General features: G+C 43.0%; 1 protein-coding gene across 1 annotated transcript; it reads right to left on the bottom strand.

The window, feature by feature from the left end:
- Positions 1-278: 278 nt before the first annotated feature.
- trip11 (thyroid hormone receptor interactor 11) lies at positions 279-18495 on the bottom strand. The gene is made up of 21 exons (XM_084380566.1): positions 17885-18495; positions 14824-14900; positions 14235-14345; positions 13761-14063; positions 13559-13627; positions 13024-13189; positions 12470-12796; positions 12290-12330; positions 12093-12191; positions 11685-11888; positions 8426-11458; positions 8102-8242; positions 7763-7956; positions 7403-7566; positions 7131-7234; positions 6859-6958; positions 5399-5480; positions 4697-4811; positions 2838-2960; positions 1891-2035; positions 279-1777 (listed from the first exon to the last, which is right to left on the bottom strand). The coding sequence occupies exons 1-21, from the start codon at positions 18021-18023 to the stop codon at positions 1563-1565; spliced, it is 5952 nt and encodes a 1983-aa protein (XP_084236692.1). The 5' UTR covers positions 18024-18495; the 3' UTR covers positions 279-1562.
- Positions 18496-18610: the final 115 nt, after the last annotated feature.

The raw sequence follows: 18610 nt of genomic DNA, 5'->3' as shown, positions 1-18610 counted from the left end.
CAGAGAGGCAGCGGCCCCACAGCGGCGCACTCACTCCGACGAGCTGCTACTTCTGTGCTGTTGGGGGGGCAAAAAGGCATAAAACATACACAGTGAGTGTCTGTTTTCCAAAGATATAAACATCCCCCCCCTCTTCTTTTAGTATGACCTCTTCTAGTACAGCTGAATGACACTGCACATCTGGCGCAAGCCAAGGCACGTTATCCACGCTGTAGTAGACACATCTGGTTCACATGAATGTACGTTAGAAGGGTAAAAAAAGACAAAACGCACACATGTAAAGGGTCAGCTGAACCTTTATTTGATCTGAAATTCCAATTAAGTCACAGGTTAAAGATCATCCAAGTTCAAGGCAACCCGACTCCTCTTGTGACACCTCTGAGTTTCAGATTTTACACCTACAAAAAAATTCTTTCACAGCCAGGATTTACAGTTTTATACATTTTATCAAGACGTCTGGAGAAACCCTGTAACATTCCTTCTGCAGCGGCTGATTGATGTCTATACAAAAAATGCAGAGCGGCTCAGGTACAGCTGGCCAGCTCCGGTCAGGTAAAACTTCTTAAATGTGCAGTTTTTTACATTTTGTAAATATATATATTTATATTAACCATTTACAATCCTGATTATACAACTTTCTAATTAGCAAAAATGCAGGCACTTAACTTCCAAAACTTCCTCAGTGCCCATAAATAGGAAAAAACGCCACCCATTTACATATATATAACTATATAATAGTACTGTACTTAAACGTAAGAGCAGTCTCAAGCCTCTGATCAACCACAGTCCACAGTTAGAGCCATAATTATATCGCTTGTTGCATATCACAGTCTGGCCGTCTGGAAAAGACAAGATTTAGCAAAAAATGTCTTTATGGTTCTAACAGATGTAGTGAACCACATAAATCTCTAGGCAGGCGACCGCTGCCAGAGTTTTTCGGCAGGTCCTGGATCAGAGACAATTCACTGCATTGTTGAAAAGCAGAAAAAGACTCAGAAGACGAGAGGAGTTGTCAATGCAAGTCAAAGGATGAACACTGAAGGACACGTTTCCTCCCGCAAACAGAGGTGATGATTAGCTGAAGCCACATGTATCCGGCTGCACACAGTGAGTTTACAAGGTCACTTGTGTTCAGCACTGGTGTGATGAAGGAAAATCAAAATGTAAAACATAATCATGATCAGAAGGACACTTTCTGTATTGCTCTATCTCTCTGAATGATCCACAACTTGAAAATCTTCTCATCCCGCATCCTTTTTGCATGTAGAGTCACTTCTTCCATCATTTTCAGCTCGTGGGTTAACGTGTAACAATAACGTCGAGTGACACTGATGTGTAAAGGGAGACTCTGTTGCATAGAACAGTAATTGCAAGTAAAACTGAGCCCAAAAAAAAAACAAAAATTAGCTTCAATTCCCTCTAAAAAAAAACAGGGAATAATAACCTTCTATGGATTTTCAGATCATTTATTTTTGCAGGAAATAAAAAAGAGCTCAACATCTCAAATATTTCAGTCTGTGTAGTGTAAAACTCATAGAATTAAGACGTCTATCTGGCACTCGTCACTGCTTCAGCAAGTCTTTGAGCACAGCTCCAGCACTGGCCTCGGCTGAGACCGGCACAGGCGTGAAGGTGGGCAGGGCATCGGAGATGGGCTTCATCAGCAGGTGACCTCCTGAGCCGCCAGAGCCGGAACCAGCTAGAAGGGGCACCGCGGCGGAGCGAGGGGCCAGGAAAGGATTGGTATCGCCGGCTCTCTTGCCGACTGCTGCAGCTCCTGTGAAGAGAGAGACTTCAATTTACGTCAGGTTTGACGTTTGACATGACTGATTAAGCACGTGAGAGAAACAAACATCCTGGCGGCGGTTGTTCCCAGAGGAGGTCATTTACCTGCGGACGTGCTGGAAGCAGCACTGCTGATCCTTCTCGGAGGCGGGGCGCCCAGAGGCTTGATGTCATGGACTGAAAGTATTGGTGCAGGCAGCGAAGGGGTCGACTCAATCTCCAGGAACTTTACGAACATCTCAGAGAAGGACTGAAACAACAGAAAGTACACCAAGATATTTCAGGAGGGAAATTCTTCTGTACACACTATATAAGGAGTCCGAAATAAAGAGTTAGCTCCAGCAGAGCACATGATTCCCAGTTGATGAATGGTTTCTAACCAGCTACTCTGCTGGCAAATGTGTCACTGCACAAGTGAGCATGAACACGACAGTGGATAGACTGATTTGAACTGATTGTGTGTGCTAGTGTGAGTGTTGTTGCACAAAGTTAGCAAGGCAGCATGACTGACAACCCCAATGCAAAAAGGCTAAACAATGCTAAGACAATATATTGAATGTTTTACCTCATCAACTTCACTGTTAATTGTAAATACATGCTTAGTATTACACCTTAAATCTGGGTTTGAATTTTATATTTCAGATTTCTGTTAGGCTTTTTAAATATGTTGTAATGTCATTTTTTTTTGCTTTTTAGTACCACTTCTTTTCTCATTGCCAGAAAATGAGTTTGCCTCTCCATAGTTTTCTCCCTGTGTGTCACGTCCATCATCACCAAAGTGCCGGAAAAACAGGTGTTTGTTGTTACACAAGCACAGAGAGTATTATTTCACAAGATTTTTTTTGCAACTGTTGGAGTGTAGACTATATCATGCTCTCTTCTCCTCTTTTCACTCTGGACTTTCACCCTGTGAATGCTTTCTTTCTTTATACCTGAAGGAAAGTTATGCTGATGCCATGTCTGGTGCCTTGCTACTGGTGCCTGGTGCACTCCTCTGTGTTCCTTTGTATAAAGTAGAAACTGTGGCGTTCACTTCATGCGGTGTGTCTTACCGAGTTGAGCCCTTGGCCACTGGTGGGCCTCTGAGGAGTGTTTGGGACACTTTGAGCTCCTCGGCCTCCCAGCCAGCTCGACACCCATCCGGTAACACCGTGTCGTCCGTCATCCTCCAGCATCTGCAGATGGGAGAGAAGGAAGTGTTGACAAATACTGCTGGACTGAATTGTAGAAGGAAGGAAGTCGTCAAATCATCACGGACACATCATTTGTCACAATCAAGCACACAATAGAAGTCATTAGAAGGGAGAACAATGAAGCTACAGTTGTTATTCTGTTCATTCAGGCTTTTTTTCAACAGTCGATTTTCTTCTGCTTTCAAAGAAGTGGCTGGATTATTTCAGTTTTAATTGCCCTTAGTTTCCTTTCTGCCTGCCACTACTTTCTGGAAAGTTATTTAGTGGAGCCACTCACTAGTTAAGCTAATATACAGGCAGTCTGATTCTTTGCTGACAGCCCACACTCCTAGAAGAAACGTGGTCATTCTGTCATTCTTACTCCCTAATCATCAACGTCATTCGCCTGGCAGGATTCAGCTGACTGGACCCCATATATGGAGTGTATGGCTCACAGCTTTGGGCTAAAAATGGCACCAGAAGAGGGATACGAGCTGCTCCACTGAGGCCGATTCTGAAAAGTCGGCTGGTTTTGTGGGACACTTGGCTGCCGTAAACACGAGTTGAGTGGAAATTTTAAATGGCATTAACAGGAGATGAGGGAGAGATGAAAAAAAAAAAAGAAGTGGAACGACCTCCAACACAATAAAATGGCTCTTCTGAGGAGTTGTAATCGCATTTGCCCCTCACCCTGTATCTGTTTTCCTTTAAGAGTGTTGGGTAATAGACTTTGGAATCGTTGGATGGAGTCCCACAGGGCTCCTGCCAGAAGATCTGGATAAGGAAATGCTTTCTTTTTCAGTGCTGAGCTCTGAGAGGATTTTCAGGGGCTGCTGGAGTTAAAATTCACTGTTGAACAGTGAGTTTCAGGATTGACTCTCTGCCTCTCAAGGACTTGTGTGACCAGTTAAACATTTCAAAAGTGAGTAAAGCCTGGTTACTGTCACTATGACCATATGTAAATAGTGCAAATCTCCCTTCTACTGGACAAAAAAAGTATTGTGTACAGAGTTAAAAAAAAAAAAATCAAATGTACGGCTTGCCTTTAAACTTTGTTCACACATTCATGGTACCCAGAGGATGAATAATACTGACGTCAGTAAACCCCTCACTTTTCATTTAGTGCGGCCAGCAGGTTGACAGCTTCACAGAGCTGCTAACATGGCTGCAGACTTTACTGCTTTTTTATTGGATGAGATCTTGTCACAGGAATAACTGCGATTAACAACATTATTGTGATTTTAAGACTATTTTATGCTACGGATTAAATGATTATATAAAACCAGCACAATAATGCGAGTAAGCCCTCGGAAGAGCAATGAACTTTTAACACTTAATATGCACACATTTGTATTTAAATGTCAAACAATAAATAAAAATCGGACACTTCACACTTGATTTGGACAAATTCTGTTGAGCAACTATCTCGTTATCCATTTATCTCTCTCAGTGAGCTTTAGCCTGCCCATACTATTCATCTTATGTTGTCATGTTATTTAAAATTGTTCTTTTTATCATAATATTTATGGGAACTATATTTGTATCTATCAGTGTGCTGATGTGTGATGCATTCAGTCCCAATATGGCACAATGCCACAAACACTGCTCACCGACGGTGAATGCATTACACTGCAATCCAATTTCACATCATTTATAATAATTACTCCCTAAAAACATGATCATGTTAATATGTTATTGCTGAGGTAAAGACTTTGGAGGTGAGTCAAGGAACCTCTCACCTTATCAACGTCTTCTCGGGTCAGTCCCAGAACACTTCCCATGAGCCTCAGCACATCGGCACGCTTGGTTTTAGGTGTGTGGAAGTATCCCAAGAACAGGTTACGCATCAAGACTCTGGAAACATAACGACATGAATAATAAGGCATGATGTAATTCAAGACTCAATCAATCCCCATTTTTATACAGCAGTATGAATTATGAGTAAACCCTAAAAAGGGATAAAATGGCGTATTTGTTTACATTTGTTTCTCCAGGGAAACAGAGGTACACACGCTTTATTTATAGCAAATACAGCATGTTACAGGACAGGAGGATTCATATCTTTCCCATCATTGTAGCTGTCCTGTGAAAACCATGTACTGTTTCTCCAAGACGTCCCGTTTTCAGTTTTGTGAGCATGTTTTTTACAGTAATCCTCAGGCTTTTTACATGCTTTATTCAGCAAGAGATGCAGGAACATTTTCTCTTTTTTGACAGTGACAAACCGATTTAATTTAGCTGCAGTCACAGGTGTCATGATGCTTTAAAAGATGAGACTTTATTACATTTTTAAAACTGCATTGTGTCTTTCTGCAATCCTTCAAAACTGTGGGAGAGAACACAATAATGACAGTCCAATGAAAACCACATGGGTCCTTAATCATAATCTCATTTAGATGAATAAAAGAATGTGAGATTAAACCCAGACGGACTGAACTTACTTGTCTATCTTCCCCTCTGTGCTGTTCAGGAGGTTCATCAGTTTCCTCTGCGCCTCCTCCAACATCTCCTGTCTCACATCAACTGCAACACACAATGCAAACACGCACACAGATACACAGAGAGAGTGAAGAGATGTTTTCAATCATCTAAAGTAATGTTCATGTCCCTGTTGCACCAGATGTTTGATTTACCCAGAAGGTCTTTTAACAACTCTTACTGCTGTTCTAGAGGGGGTTGAAGTGTGGGATCACTTAAGTATCAATGGGACAATATAAGATTTTATCAGGGATTGTGATCAAAAAAACAAAAAAACATAGTCTTACAATGTCCTGTTTTATTTTAATTGCACCTGTATAGCCAATAACAGGTTATTTTTAATAACCATAATTATTTATCTGCTTTATATCACACAGTGCCTACCTTGAAGATCCATTTCAAGATGCGACTATATTTATTCGCCACGTGGTCAGAAATGTCCTTGCTTTTTGTAAAACAAAAAAGGGTAATGCGACAGAAAAAATAGGTTCTGTTACCTTCAAATGTTTTATATAAAAATAATCAATAGCATTTTAATATTCTGCTTGTATGCTGTAAAAAGAGCAATGATTTATGTGATTTCCAACTACCTGGAAAAGGAAATACGACTGCAACTTCAGAAATGGGTTAAAAATCTGTTATATTGTGCAGCAAGCTCAATATGTCTTCATCCAGATGGTTACAGTCTTTGAGGAACCTGGAAATACTTTCAGTGATTGTCTGGTATTTATTTTTCAAAATATTTTCTGTAGCTAGAGTTGAGTGTCACTACAAAGGCTCAACCTGAGGATATGCCGCACGGACACACCGACCTCTCGTTGGTGAGACTGTGAATCAGAGCTTTCTCACAGAAACCCAACTACAAATAGACCCAATGTAAATGTTCCATAGGTGCCTGATTTGTAAAGCAAACATATAGCCTCATGTTGGGTCTGACGAAATACAATGCCTGAACAGCCAGACGGGTGAAAAAGAAAAAACAGTCTGAGAATGTGCTGTGATGTAATGGTCGTACTGTATCTGAGACTGATAAGAAGGAAATCTGCCGAGTGTGACACAAAAGTAATGGAGGGAGAGGGATGAAAGTTTCAATAATTTTGTGCAGGCTCTGTTATTCATTGTGGTTCGGACAAGTAAGACTTACATAAAAATATGAGTCTGGGAAAAGGAAGAAAAGAACCAGCAAAGGATGGCAAATGCATCCCATAACATCTGGGATATAAATGGTGCCGTGGACATCTTTAAATACGTTTATTTTATTGCAGACTCGTGAAGATACCGTTATTCTGCTGTAGCAATGCAAGGCAGAGGTTTATAAGGACTTTTGTCTGATATTTTAATCATTCCCATGTACAGCTTTTAAAAAACCTCAGAGGACATGTGCAGAAGTTGGCAGCTGATAACATCTCAAGCTGCAGCTCACCTTGTCTTTTCAGCTCCTCCAGCTGCTCCTCCTTCAGATCGAGCTGATCGGTAAGACGAGATGCTGAATCTAGAGCAGTGTTGGCTTCATCAAGGTTAATCTGACAGAGAGCAGAACACCCTCAGTTATCATGGCTTTCATTTAGCTGTCATCAAGAAATATGTGGGCCTCAGAATATGACATATGTGTTCATTTTGTGGTCTTGCTGTCGATTGCACATGTCAGACATAAAGTGAATGGATTCTCTGATCAGTTTTTGATTGCTGGTTTACCTGCAGAGCAGATGCTTGATCTTCCAACCTCTGGGCTTTTCTTTTCCACTCCTCCTTCTCCTTCTTGTGCCTCTCAAGCTCTGCTGAGTACATAGCTTTCTCTTCTGATAGGGGAAGAGGCGATAAAAAGTCTTACTACAGGTACTGTGGACCGTCATTGCCAGACTGCAAGCACAAATCACCACCAGACTCGCCAGAAAAAATGTTGGCCCAAATACTACATTCTACTACACCTCACGTGTGCACTGAAAATGTAGAAAAGGCTGACTTGCCTTGTTGAAACTGCTCTAGCACCATCTGCAGGTTGGAGAGCGAAACTGCATACTGGTTGACCTGCTCCTGAGACGTTCTGAGATGGATGAGTGCATCGTCCCTCTGCTTCACCACTCCATTCAGCTGCTCCTGCAGAGACTCCACCTGCATACTGGCCTGTTGGCTGAAGGCAGAGGACTGATTAGCAAAAAACAAATGTACCACTAGGGCATTTGCACTTACACTGAGTCACCATGACACCCGTGTTCAATCAATCCTACTATTCTCAATTTAATGTGGCATCGGTGCCCTCTACAAAGTCTTAACCATAGTGACAATAAGCCGTGATATCCCCTGTGAAGATATTATTTGAAACTAACCTGGCATTCTCCACAGCACTCGAGGATGTGGCCAGTTTCTCGTCCAGCATTGCCACCCTCCTGCGTAGTTCAGTCTCCCTGTCTTCTGCAGCGAGGGCTTCTCTCGTGTACGAGTCCTCAATCTCTAAGAGGTGATTACGCAGCCTTTCCAGCTCCAAGTTGAGACGCTGTTCTTTATCCCTCACATGCTGAAGCTGCGAAGGAAACACAAACATCAAAATATGAGTAGATCCATGAGAACATCAGAATACCTTCGATTTCTTAACTGTTACTATGTGTTGTCTACATACAGGTCGCAAAATACAAAGGATTGTGAGCTAATAACACCTGTCCTCCTACCTCAGTTTGGACTGCAGTGGTCTCCATTTGTTTCTGCTTGAGTGCCATCATCACCTGATCCCTCTCCTGCTGGAACAGCACAGCTTTCTCCTGCATGGACTTCAGTTCATTCAGGAGTTGATTCAGCTCACCAGTCTTACCCTGCAACAACACAGTAAATCATAAATGTAACTATATAGAGAATAAAGGAGTTAATGTTTCATGTCTAAAATGACTTCGATGGATACATATCTTTTTATCAGGAAGCATGGGTCATAATCAAACCACTAGAAATGTTGTTTAGGAAAAAAAGATTATACGTCTGAATCTTATTTTCCAACTGACCTGATCTTTGTCCTTGAGCATCTTCTCCACAGTTGCAGCCTTCTCGCTCACTGCACTCAGTTCAAACTCCTTCTCTCTCAGCAGGAGGGAAACCTGCATGTTGGTTTCCTGCAGTGCTCTGAACTCAGACTCTTTCTCTCGAGAGCGTGCAGCCACCAGCTCGTTCTCCTCCTTCAGCGTCCTCCCATCCATTTCCAGAATAAGAGCGCGCTCCTTCAGGTTGGTCACAGCCTGCTTCAGCACCTCGTTGTCATTCTCACGGTTACGCAGTGACTCACTAACATGATTTAGCTGGTCGCTTTTTGTTTTGATAAGCAGATCTTTCTCCCTCACAGACTTCTGCAGGGCGTCCAGCCTCTCTCTGACCTGCCGAGTCTCCTCTGCTTGACTTCTTTGCTCAGTCTCTGAGGCAGATGCTGAATTGGAGAGCCGGTGGTTGTTCTCCTGAATAGTCCTGATCATGTTGTCCTTCTCAGCCAACTGAGCTCGCAAACGTACGAGTTCATCCTGCAGTTTCTCGCTGTTTACTGTTGGAGACGTCTGGTGGCTTGGAGCATCAACTGTGAGAGAAGGTGCACTAGACTGAGCAGCTACAGCTTCAGGAGTCTGTGCTACGCTGTCAAGTTTACCCAGCAGTGCCTCCTTGGTGGTGCTGAGCTGCGTGATGGTCTGCTGAACCTGAGCCAGTTCCTGACTGAGACTTCCAAGCCTCCTTTCTTTCTGCTCATAGCTCTGGATCAGTCGAGTGTAGTCCACTGTCAGCTTGGAGCTGCAGTCGCTGTCAGCGGTGACCTGACCCTGTAGTTTGATCAGTTCCTCCTGCAGCTGAGCCGACTCATGCTGCATGTTCTTGACTGTGGTGATCACCTGCTGCTTCCACTCCTCCATCTTTTTCACCTGTTGTTTCAGTGTGTCCCTCTCCTGCAGCAGCTCCTCAAACTGGTTGCTGCTGACACCTCCGGATCCGGCACCGGACTCTCCTCCTGAGGTCTGGAGGACGGTCACCAGGGTTTGGCACTTCTGGGTCAACGCATCAATCTCTATGTCCTTCTCCCTGATGATGCGGGACAGGTTCTGGATGGTCTCCTTGAACATCTCTTGACTTCCTGAGGGATCACTCATGTTGGAGAGGCGTTGGTTCTCCTGCTGAAGCTTCACCAACGCTGCCTCCTTTCCTGCGATCATGTCCATGAGACGGTGATGGTCAGAGCGAAGCTGGCTGTTCTCTCTGGTCTTCTCATTGAGCACGGCTAGCACTTGCTCTCTCTCCACAGCATAGGCCTGCAGCTGCTGCTGTAAGAACAAGACATCCTGGCTGTGTCCACCACCTACACCCATGGACACTCTGGCATGAAGTGCCTGGATCTCCAGATCCTTCTGCAGGATCATCTGGGACAGTTTGCCCACTTCATCACGTGATACAACCAGCTGATCCAGCTGTTTGGTCAGTGAGAGGTTCTTCTCGTTCAGCTGGCTGATCTCGGTCTCTTTCTCTTTGATGCCTCTCACCAGTTTTTCTATTTCTACCTTAGACAGGTCGTGTTTCTCGTTGCCGTTCTCCTGATTTAGAGTCTGGGTCTTATCCTCCTGCAGGATGACCTCTCCCTGCACAGGGGGGGAGTCAGCACGACTTCTACTCTCACTGAGCTGATCTACCATCTGCTGGAGGCGAGATATCTCTTCATCTCTGGCATGGATGAGCCTGTCGTAGTTAAGTGTGGTCTGCTGATGGCGACCATGAGCCTGCTCAAGCTCAGTCTGCTGAGCTTGGAGGGACTGCTGTGACAGAAGGAGAGAGCCTTGCTGCTCCTCCGCCGTTCTCCTCAGAGTTTGGACCTCCTCTTCCAGACGACTCCTGGAGGCCTTGAGCTGGGTGATCTCCGTCTCCAGCTCTGTGATAATGTCTAAGGTCCTGGGCTCGGCGAGAGATTGAGGTCTGCTCTGCTGATCCCTGAGTCGGTCAATCTCTTCTTTCAAATGACTGTTGTCCTCCTTCATCCCTCCCAACTGTTTCTCCTTTTCCTCTAGCACCTGTTTGAGAGCTTCTGCTTCCTTCGTTATAACCGTAATTTTGTTCTCCATCTCCATCTGCAAGTCAGTAGCATTTTGTTTTAAAGTCTCCGTGAAGGCATCCTTCTCCTGCAGTAAATCTGTTAGCTGCTTCTGCCCTGCAACTGTGATCGAAAGCATCTCATTGGTGTCTCTGTGGTCAGACGCCACCTGCTCCATGTCTCTCTTCAGCTGAGCTATCTCCATCTCTTTCTCCTGGTTGAGTTTGATGGCTCGCTCATGCTCCATCTGCAAAGCGGAGGCATCCATGGAGCGAGCTCGAGTCAACTCTTCGATGGTCTGCTGGTACTGTTTTGACTGTTGTGTTATTTTGCTCTCAGCCTGCCTCAACTCACCCTCCAGTTGAGTTTTCTCCAGCTTCAGCGCTTCGATACGAGTGTCCTTCTCCCGTACTGTCCTGTTCAGAGATGCCTGGCTTTCCTTCATCTGTTTTGTTAGTCCTGTACTTTTACTCAGAGCCTGCTCACTCTCCTCTTTCAACCTTCTGTTCTCCATCTTCAGCTCATAGTCCTCAGACATCACCTTCTCCTGGGAGCTCCTTGTCTCATCCAGTTCTCTCCTGAGGTCTGACAACTCCCTCTCCTTCCCTGCTAGCATCTCGTTAGCTCCCTGTACCTCAGTTCCCCTATCTCCAGCCTGATCTCGCTCTGCTTTGGCAGCAGACAGTTGCTCCTCTCTCTCCTGTAACGTCTTCTTCAGCTCTGTGATTTCTCTACGTGCCTCCCTGTTATGCTCCTGTGCCTGTCCCAGTTTGTCCTTTAGCTCCTTCACTGATCCTTCCAACTGCTGTTTGCCCATATGCAGGTCGTTAAGGGTGAAGGCGCTCTGGCTAATTTTCTCTTTTTGGGTCTCCAGCTCTTGCTTCAGTGCCTCATTCTTGTCTTTGGTTGTGTTCAGCTCGGCATTCAGACTCGTCAGTTCTGCCTCTGCCTTCTTCAGCTGCCCCTTCACAGAGATCATATGCTAGAGACAGAACAAGTAGAAAGAAAACACAAAATTATAAGTCATTAACATATTTCAATGTTTCCATCTTTAACAACAACAATACATATATATACATTCATTATTTTATAGTCTTATTCTACCCTTTATAAAACACTCAGTAATCGATACAAGCGCTATATAAAAAAAACTTTATTATTATTATATAACATTAGCAAAGACAAGAGGCCACAGTTGTCAATCAGACCTGTGTTGCGTCCTGGTTCTGTCGGTCAAGTTCCTCCAGCTCGGACATCAGCGTGTCTCGTTCCTCCTCTGTGATTCTTAGGGCCTTTTCTCTCCTCTCCAGCTCTGCCCTCAGATCCTCTAAAGCCCCTGATTCACCAGACTCGGTTTCATTATTGCTAACTATTTGGTCCTCGGCCATCTTTAGTCTTTCTTGGAGATTCAGCTGTGAAAAGGAAAACCACAGAAATGAAGGATTACACTTCAGGATTTATTTTTATATAACCCAAAAGAAATCAGTTATCTAAACTGTGTACATTACATGTCCCGTTATTAACATTTATTTAGACAGTAACTGTGTCAATAAGCTATTACAGATATTTTGAGCAGTGTTTGGTGAAAATAATCAGATCCCATCAGATAAACAAACCTTGTCTTGTTCCAGGACTTCCTTTTCTTGTCTCAACGTCCCAATAATAGTGTTCAGTTCTAAGATGTCAGCATGCTCCACTTCTTCCTTTGGTTCTGCCTAATTATCACAGGTTAGAGAAGTCATTAAACTACACCAATACAGACTTTATAAACCTTGAACATGGTGTATGATTTATGATTTATATTCACACTCACCACAGCCAGGCTATTCAGTCTCTCTATTTCTTTTTCTGAGGCTGGAAGGGAGACATTTTAGTTACTATGCAGGATAATAATAAAGGAAAACAACCTATGACTCAAGTTAGGGGTCAATATTCTGCGTCTGTGCAATATTGATTTGAGGTTGAGCTGGATTCAAAATGAATGACAGTATACCTGCAAGGTTTTTCCTCAACACTTGTATCTCATGCTCTAGCTGGACTTTCTGCAGAGACTTCCCCTCCTGCTCTTGCACTCGTGTCTGAAGCTCGGTGACGGAGTCCTGCAGCCGTGTGTAGTTCTGCAGCAGCCCGGCGTTTTCTTCCAGGGCATCGTCTCTCTCCAGCTGCAGCGAGGCCTCTTTCCTCTGTGCCTCCTCCAGACTGGCAGTCAGCTCGGCCAGCTGCTTCTCCCACTGATCTGCAGCTTCCTGCAGAGAGCTTATGGTGTTCTGGAGTTCTGGCACCTTGGAGGATTCTGATGGAGAAGTGGGCTGACTTCCACCTGGATAGAAGAATTTGGAGAAGGTTCATTTTTTGACTGAGTAGAAATACTGACTGGAAGGGATTTGTCACAGTTATTGTAATGCATTAGACAAAGATGACATTTGGTCTCGCAATTTTGGTTAAAGCTGACCTTTGAGAGTATAAAGCACCGTTACATTTTGGATCTGAAAGCCACAGTAAGATCTCTGAGTTTCCTACAACTACTAAGTATAAAGTTAGACTAACCACTCTGAATCTGTTCCTCCAGCTCCTCTATCCTCTCCTCGTACTCTGCTAACTCGTCTCTATGTCGTCGTGTGATGTCAGCCATCTTCTGCCTCTGGGCGTCCTGCACAGCAGCCAGTTCATGCTGGTGTTCATCCACCTCACGACTCATCTCTTCTCGCAGATCCTGTTCCAGAGCAGCAATAAGGTCAATACTGACATAGTCTACGTAGCAAACAGTTACTTATTTAAATTAGCATCCATTTGCCAGCTTGGCAGGTAGTTTATCAGAGCTACTTGTACTGAAAACAGCTGCCTGACACTGATGAAATCGGTCAGAGAGAAACAGTAAAGATGTGGGCTGTGCATCTGAAAGACACTATAAACCTCCACAGAGCCAAGAGGAACTTCAGGGTAAGGTAAAACACACACTACCATGCACATACACAGTCATTTAATTCATTGTTAATATAAAAACATATTAATTATAGCAGCTTTAAGATTTTGGTTCTCACATAAAATATATTTTTTTCTGGCAAAAATGAAAAAGAATCACCTTGATAGTTCTTTGAAGTTTGAGAATCTCACCCTGGTCGCCGCTACCAGCTCCTGCTGCTGTTGATGTCTGAAATAAGTACGTAAGTAAGTAAATAAATAAACAAACAAACAAACATATACATACATACATTAATAAAGATCCAGGTTAAACTCCTTGTACCTTCTCTCCTTCTACATCATGAAATTCTCACCACCATTACCTGAGACAGTCGCCTCCAGTGAGCCACCTCCGACTCCAGACGCATGACCTCTGTCGACAGGCGGTTGATCTCCTGCTGCGACCAGATGACGTCACTGAGGTCCATCTCATCGCCGTGGAAGCCCTGATGGGACCCTGAGGACTGTGGCATGAAAGAGGAAGCAGAAGAGGAGGTAGTGGTTGAGGAAGCAGTGGTGACTGGCAGCAGTGCGGGACCGATGGAGGCGGACTGAGCCGAATGCTGCAGCTTCTGATATTCTTCCTGGAGTCCACTCTGCCGAGCCTTCAGGTGACTGATCTCCACCTGGGAACAGACACAAACAAATACTAGGACCCTGTAATACCACTAACATGAGCTTCAAATCCATATTCTGTCTTGACAAGATGTGTTTGTTTATTGGATGTGTTGACTCCAAATGGCATTTAGTTATCTAAATATAGGTGGTTATTGGGATTGGGAAAGAAATGTGCGTACATCTTTCTGTTGCAGAAGGGTTCTGTACTCGGCAGACTGTGCTTTATTCTGGATCTCGGATGCCTCCAGCTTCTCCTCGAGCTCCGCATAGAGCTTTCTTAGTCTGTCATACTGCAAAAAAAGAGAGAGGGAAGGAAGAGAAAAGAATACTATGATTTTAAATGCATTTCATTTTACAGGACAAAAAACACGAGGCAGAGAAATGTGACTGCATTTCACAGCACAACGGCAGCAGCTGTTTTTGTCTCTTGTTTCCATCACTGCATTTTTGTTTCTTTCAAAATATATGCATGATCATTTCCAAAAAGTCTGTTTCTTCCTGTCCAGATGTACATGTTGAAAAAGGTTTCTAAACAACAGTTTTCCCAAAAAAATAAATAAATAAATTTTCAGTGACCTAAAACGCTGTTTACGTGTGAACAAAAGTCCAAAACTCTCAGAAAACCTTCGTCTTCAGAGATATCAATGTACATGTGGACAGGGCCATAGTGGAACAAATCCATTTTTAATGTTATTAGTTACAGCTGTGGTCTTCCTGCTGTGGTGGTGAGAAAGGCAGGTAGTTTTACCCCTTGACAAAGAATCTCACCTCAGATTTCTGGGTGGTGAACGAAGCCTCGGCTTCAGCCAACTTAGAATTGGAGACCTGCAGCTCTGTGACAGCATCTGCAGTTACATGGAAAAGAGCATTGAACATATCGAGATACGCACAAGTCATAATTCTTAACAAGTCAATGGCAAAACATCAAAAATGTTTACAAGTAACAAAATTACGCGTCTAAAAGTAGTGGAGTTAACTGTAGACGTAATCAATAAGAGTAGCTTAATGTTTTTTTCCCATATACACAGTCAGAGAAAAGAGTACTTTATTTAGCTTTTTGGTGACATTAATTTCAAAATGAGAAATGCTTTCTAAGTTTATGTGTAATGACACACAGCACATTCGGGACACACTAACTGGTGACTCTGTTTCCTTCACTATCTTAGTCACACACTCGCACACGGACCTGCTTAACCCGGCTCACATGACGAACAAACATGCATGGCTGACCATGCCAACATTTCTGGAGATCTTGCGATGTAATCTTAACAGCTGGACGAAGCTCAGCCAACACACAACATTCCTTTGTACGCAAATTAAACTGAAGTCTAGAGGCAAAGCTACTTCCATTTAATATCCTCTCTTTGTTATTAAAAAAATACTAAAAAGACAGATTTGGGCCCGACATGATGAGTGGTTCACAGCTGCTCCCTACTCAGTGATAAGAATTCATGCTTTTGGTTTTTGACTGCGGTTGTGAGTTGGAGATCTGCGGCCAAAGTTCTCTTCGCGTCAATGCTTTATCACTCATTTTCTATTTGCTTCGGACTGATTGCTCCTTTGAGTTTAATCGATCAAATATGATGGAGCACTTCAGATAGGAGCTAAAAATTTAATTAGTTTTTGATTTCAGAAAATACTCATGAGCTCAGACTAAGGTTTGGTCCTGGTGGCAACATCAATCCAAGCTAGTCACTGACTTGCTATTGAATTAACAATCAGGGATCAGCATTTCAAAGGGAATACCTCCACTTTTTTCTGCTTTTTTGATTTGATCAGGAAGCAAAGAAGAAACAAAACAATGAAACCTATGATCTGTGTTCTCATCAGGCTACATCGGCCAAGAATGTCAGCTTGAGATTTTCCTCACCGTTATCTTTTATTTTGAACTTTAACTTCAAAGTTGTTACAGATAAAAATGCTGACTAGTACAATTCAAAATCTTCCACCAGTCTTTTAACACAAAGACTTCTGTTGGGTTACATTCAAAACTAGAAGAGACACATAATTAACCCACGCTACAGGTAGCTGCACACGCATCAGGTTAAACAGGAAACAGAAACCAGTTTAAATAAACAGGGATCAAGAACAATAATACCATTTCAAATTAAAGCAACTATTGTTTTCATGCATTTTTAAAAAGTAGTAAGAGCTCTTCAGTCTGGTTTCCAAGTTCATTTTCTATCCTGACAGGAAAAAGTTAGACAGTCCTGTGGGTTTTGTTTAAACAAATAATAATGTATAATCCTGTGTGTCCAGCACAGAAGTGGAGCTAGCTGCAAATGTCTAGCGTTTCTACTTACAAATCTGCACTCAGCATTTAAGACTGATAGTTTAATGTAGTGCAGAGGTGGTGTGGAAAAGGCAGAATACCTAAAGTCACCACAAACTGTAAATTTAACTGTACAACTGCAGTCTTAAATAACTAGAAGTCATTTAGAGAGATGCTGTAATTCAAATCTGTGGGCACAGTTATGAAATACTGAGGCGATTCACAGTCAGAGGTACATTTTCTAGCTTAATGCTAATTAAATAGTTTGAGGGCGAAACTTAAGCAAACATTCCTGCGATAAAGGCAGTCAGACTCTCCTTCAGTGTCCTTCAGTTCTCAACGTTATAATGTTTATGAACGTGTAATAAAAAACACGAATATCTTTCAAACAGTAGACAAACAAAGCAGTAGTGTACATTAATCAACTCATCATCACTAATTTGTTATGTTAAGTCTGTTTTTGCCTTTAATTGAGTCAGTTGTTTACTGCAGTCACATTTCATAATTTTTTCTTATACTGGGATGAGACACATGTTTTATCAATGCTATAAAGATCATCTACTTTAGGGCTGTCATATTGTTGTGTTTATGGCTGCACAATATGGTAAAACAAAATCATAATGTGATTCATTTAGCAGATATTTTGACTGCGATGTGATTCAGGATTAGTGGGAATGATTGTATTTACCGTTCATGACCTAACAAACATATTTTCTTACATCTGTAAAACAAGATTTGTAGGAAAGGACACCTCGGCAGTACTTTGATTAAATGTGCAACCATTAATGACTTATTGACCGTCATTTTTAGCTAGTTGTATCTTGTAAACTGGCAACTCAGTGCATGTCTTAAGTCTGTTGAGGATCTTCCAGTTTGTAGATTTTTGCGGCGACACAAGTGGTTTTGCACGCATGCAGTTTCTCTTTTAAACAGTCTTTCCCTGCTCAGAGTTGTGGACGAGCTTTTTCCTTGTCACGACTGAAATTTGCTTCCAATTATGGCAGCTACGCATCTGAAAAGTTTCCTTAAGACCAACATCTTTAGATTTCAGGGTTTTCTACTTGGCAGGGACAATGGAAACACCAGCCAGCCAATATTTATACATATGTGTTATGATTGTTTTCCACACTGTCTAGCTGTTTTTCATTTCACTTACAGTAGGACACCCAAACCTCTTTGGTAGTTTTCCACTTACTGGATCCTTTATTTTAGAGACTGCAGCACTGCTCAGTATAATTCTCACTTTTTCCCTGTTTTGAGGAGACATTTGCCTCCAAAAACAGCCTAAATACCTTTATATTCTGCCTCAAGACGAACATTGGTTTTATTTTACAACCAGCTAGTTGGGAAAACCTGGGAACCTGAAGGCATCTTTAGTAGGTGTTTTATTTGAGGTGGTTGCACTGGATCTGTCAGTCAGCTGATGCAAATGTTTACAAAACACACACACTGCTATTATCAACATGAAACATGTGCATTTCAACAACTTCTGATGTCGTCTGAGAGCTAAAGATGCGGCTAACTAAAAAAGGATCAAAAACAGGGACACAGACTTACCTCCAACTTCCTCCACCCCTTCCAGTAACATGTCTTTGGTAAAGTTTGATATCTGCCCGGTGAAAGAGGACAGGCTCCCACCGACCTGGCCCAGAGACTGGCCGAGGCCGGAGCCGATTCCTCCCAGCCACGATGACATCTTTGAGCAGGGCTACCCACCAAACCAAAACAAAGCAAGGCCGGAGAGAGCTGGAGGGGGGTGCTAGGCTAGCTTTGACTCCAGAGGTGACACAGTCATTAAGCTCAGCTGTGAACTCTACACCACAGACACGCGTTAAACTTCAAAATCCACTTTAATCTTCGGAAACAAAGTCTCTTTTCAGGCTGACAGACGCTCATTTAGCAAACAGCCCGGCTAATAACAGCTGACGGAGCCGACTGGAGGAATTCGTCAAGACAAGCGAGCTAAGCGACGTTATATCGCAGCCGAACAGTTAATAATCTATCTAACGTCCTTGCGTTGCCATCCGTGCTAAGTGTGAGGTTGTATTTCCAGCAGTTATTAACCGGGCTAAACAACACGGCGCCCAGAAAGTGCCACCTCAACTACAGCCATTATCAGCTCAGCTGCGGCGATGGCTGTCAGGTTTGACGTGGACACGGAGAGCGGAAGCGGTGCATTGTGGGATACTGGAGGACCAACAGTTCGAGGTGCGTTCAAGAACCAAGAGAGCTACAACGGAGTCAGTCGAATATTTTATAGTTTTTATAATATATATCCCCCTG

This window comes from Pagrus pagrus (genome assembly GCF_965226575.1).
Source record: "Pagrus pagrus genome assembly, chromosome: 18".
Taxonomy (NCBI): Eukaryota; Metazoa; Chordata; class Actinopteri; order Spariformes; family Sparidae; genus Pagrus; species Pagrus pagrus.
Note: the sequence above shows the minus strand (reverse complement) of the source record. Positions and strands in the feature narration are given on the sequence as shown.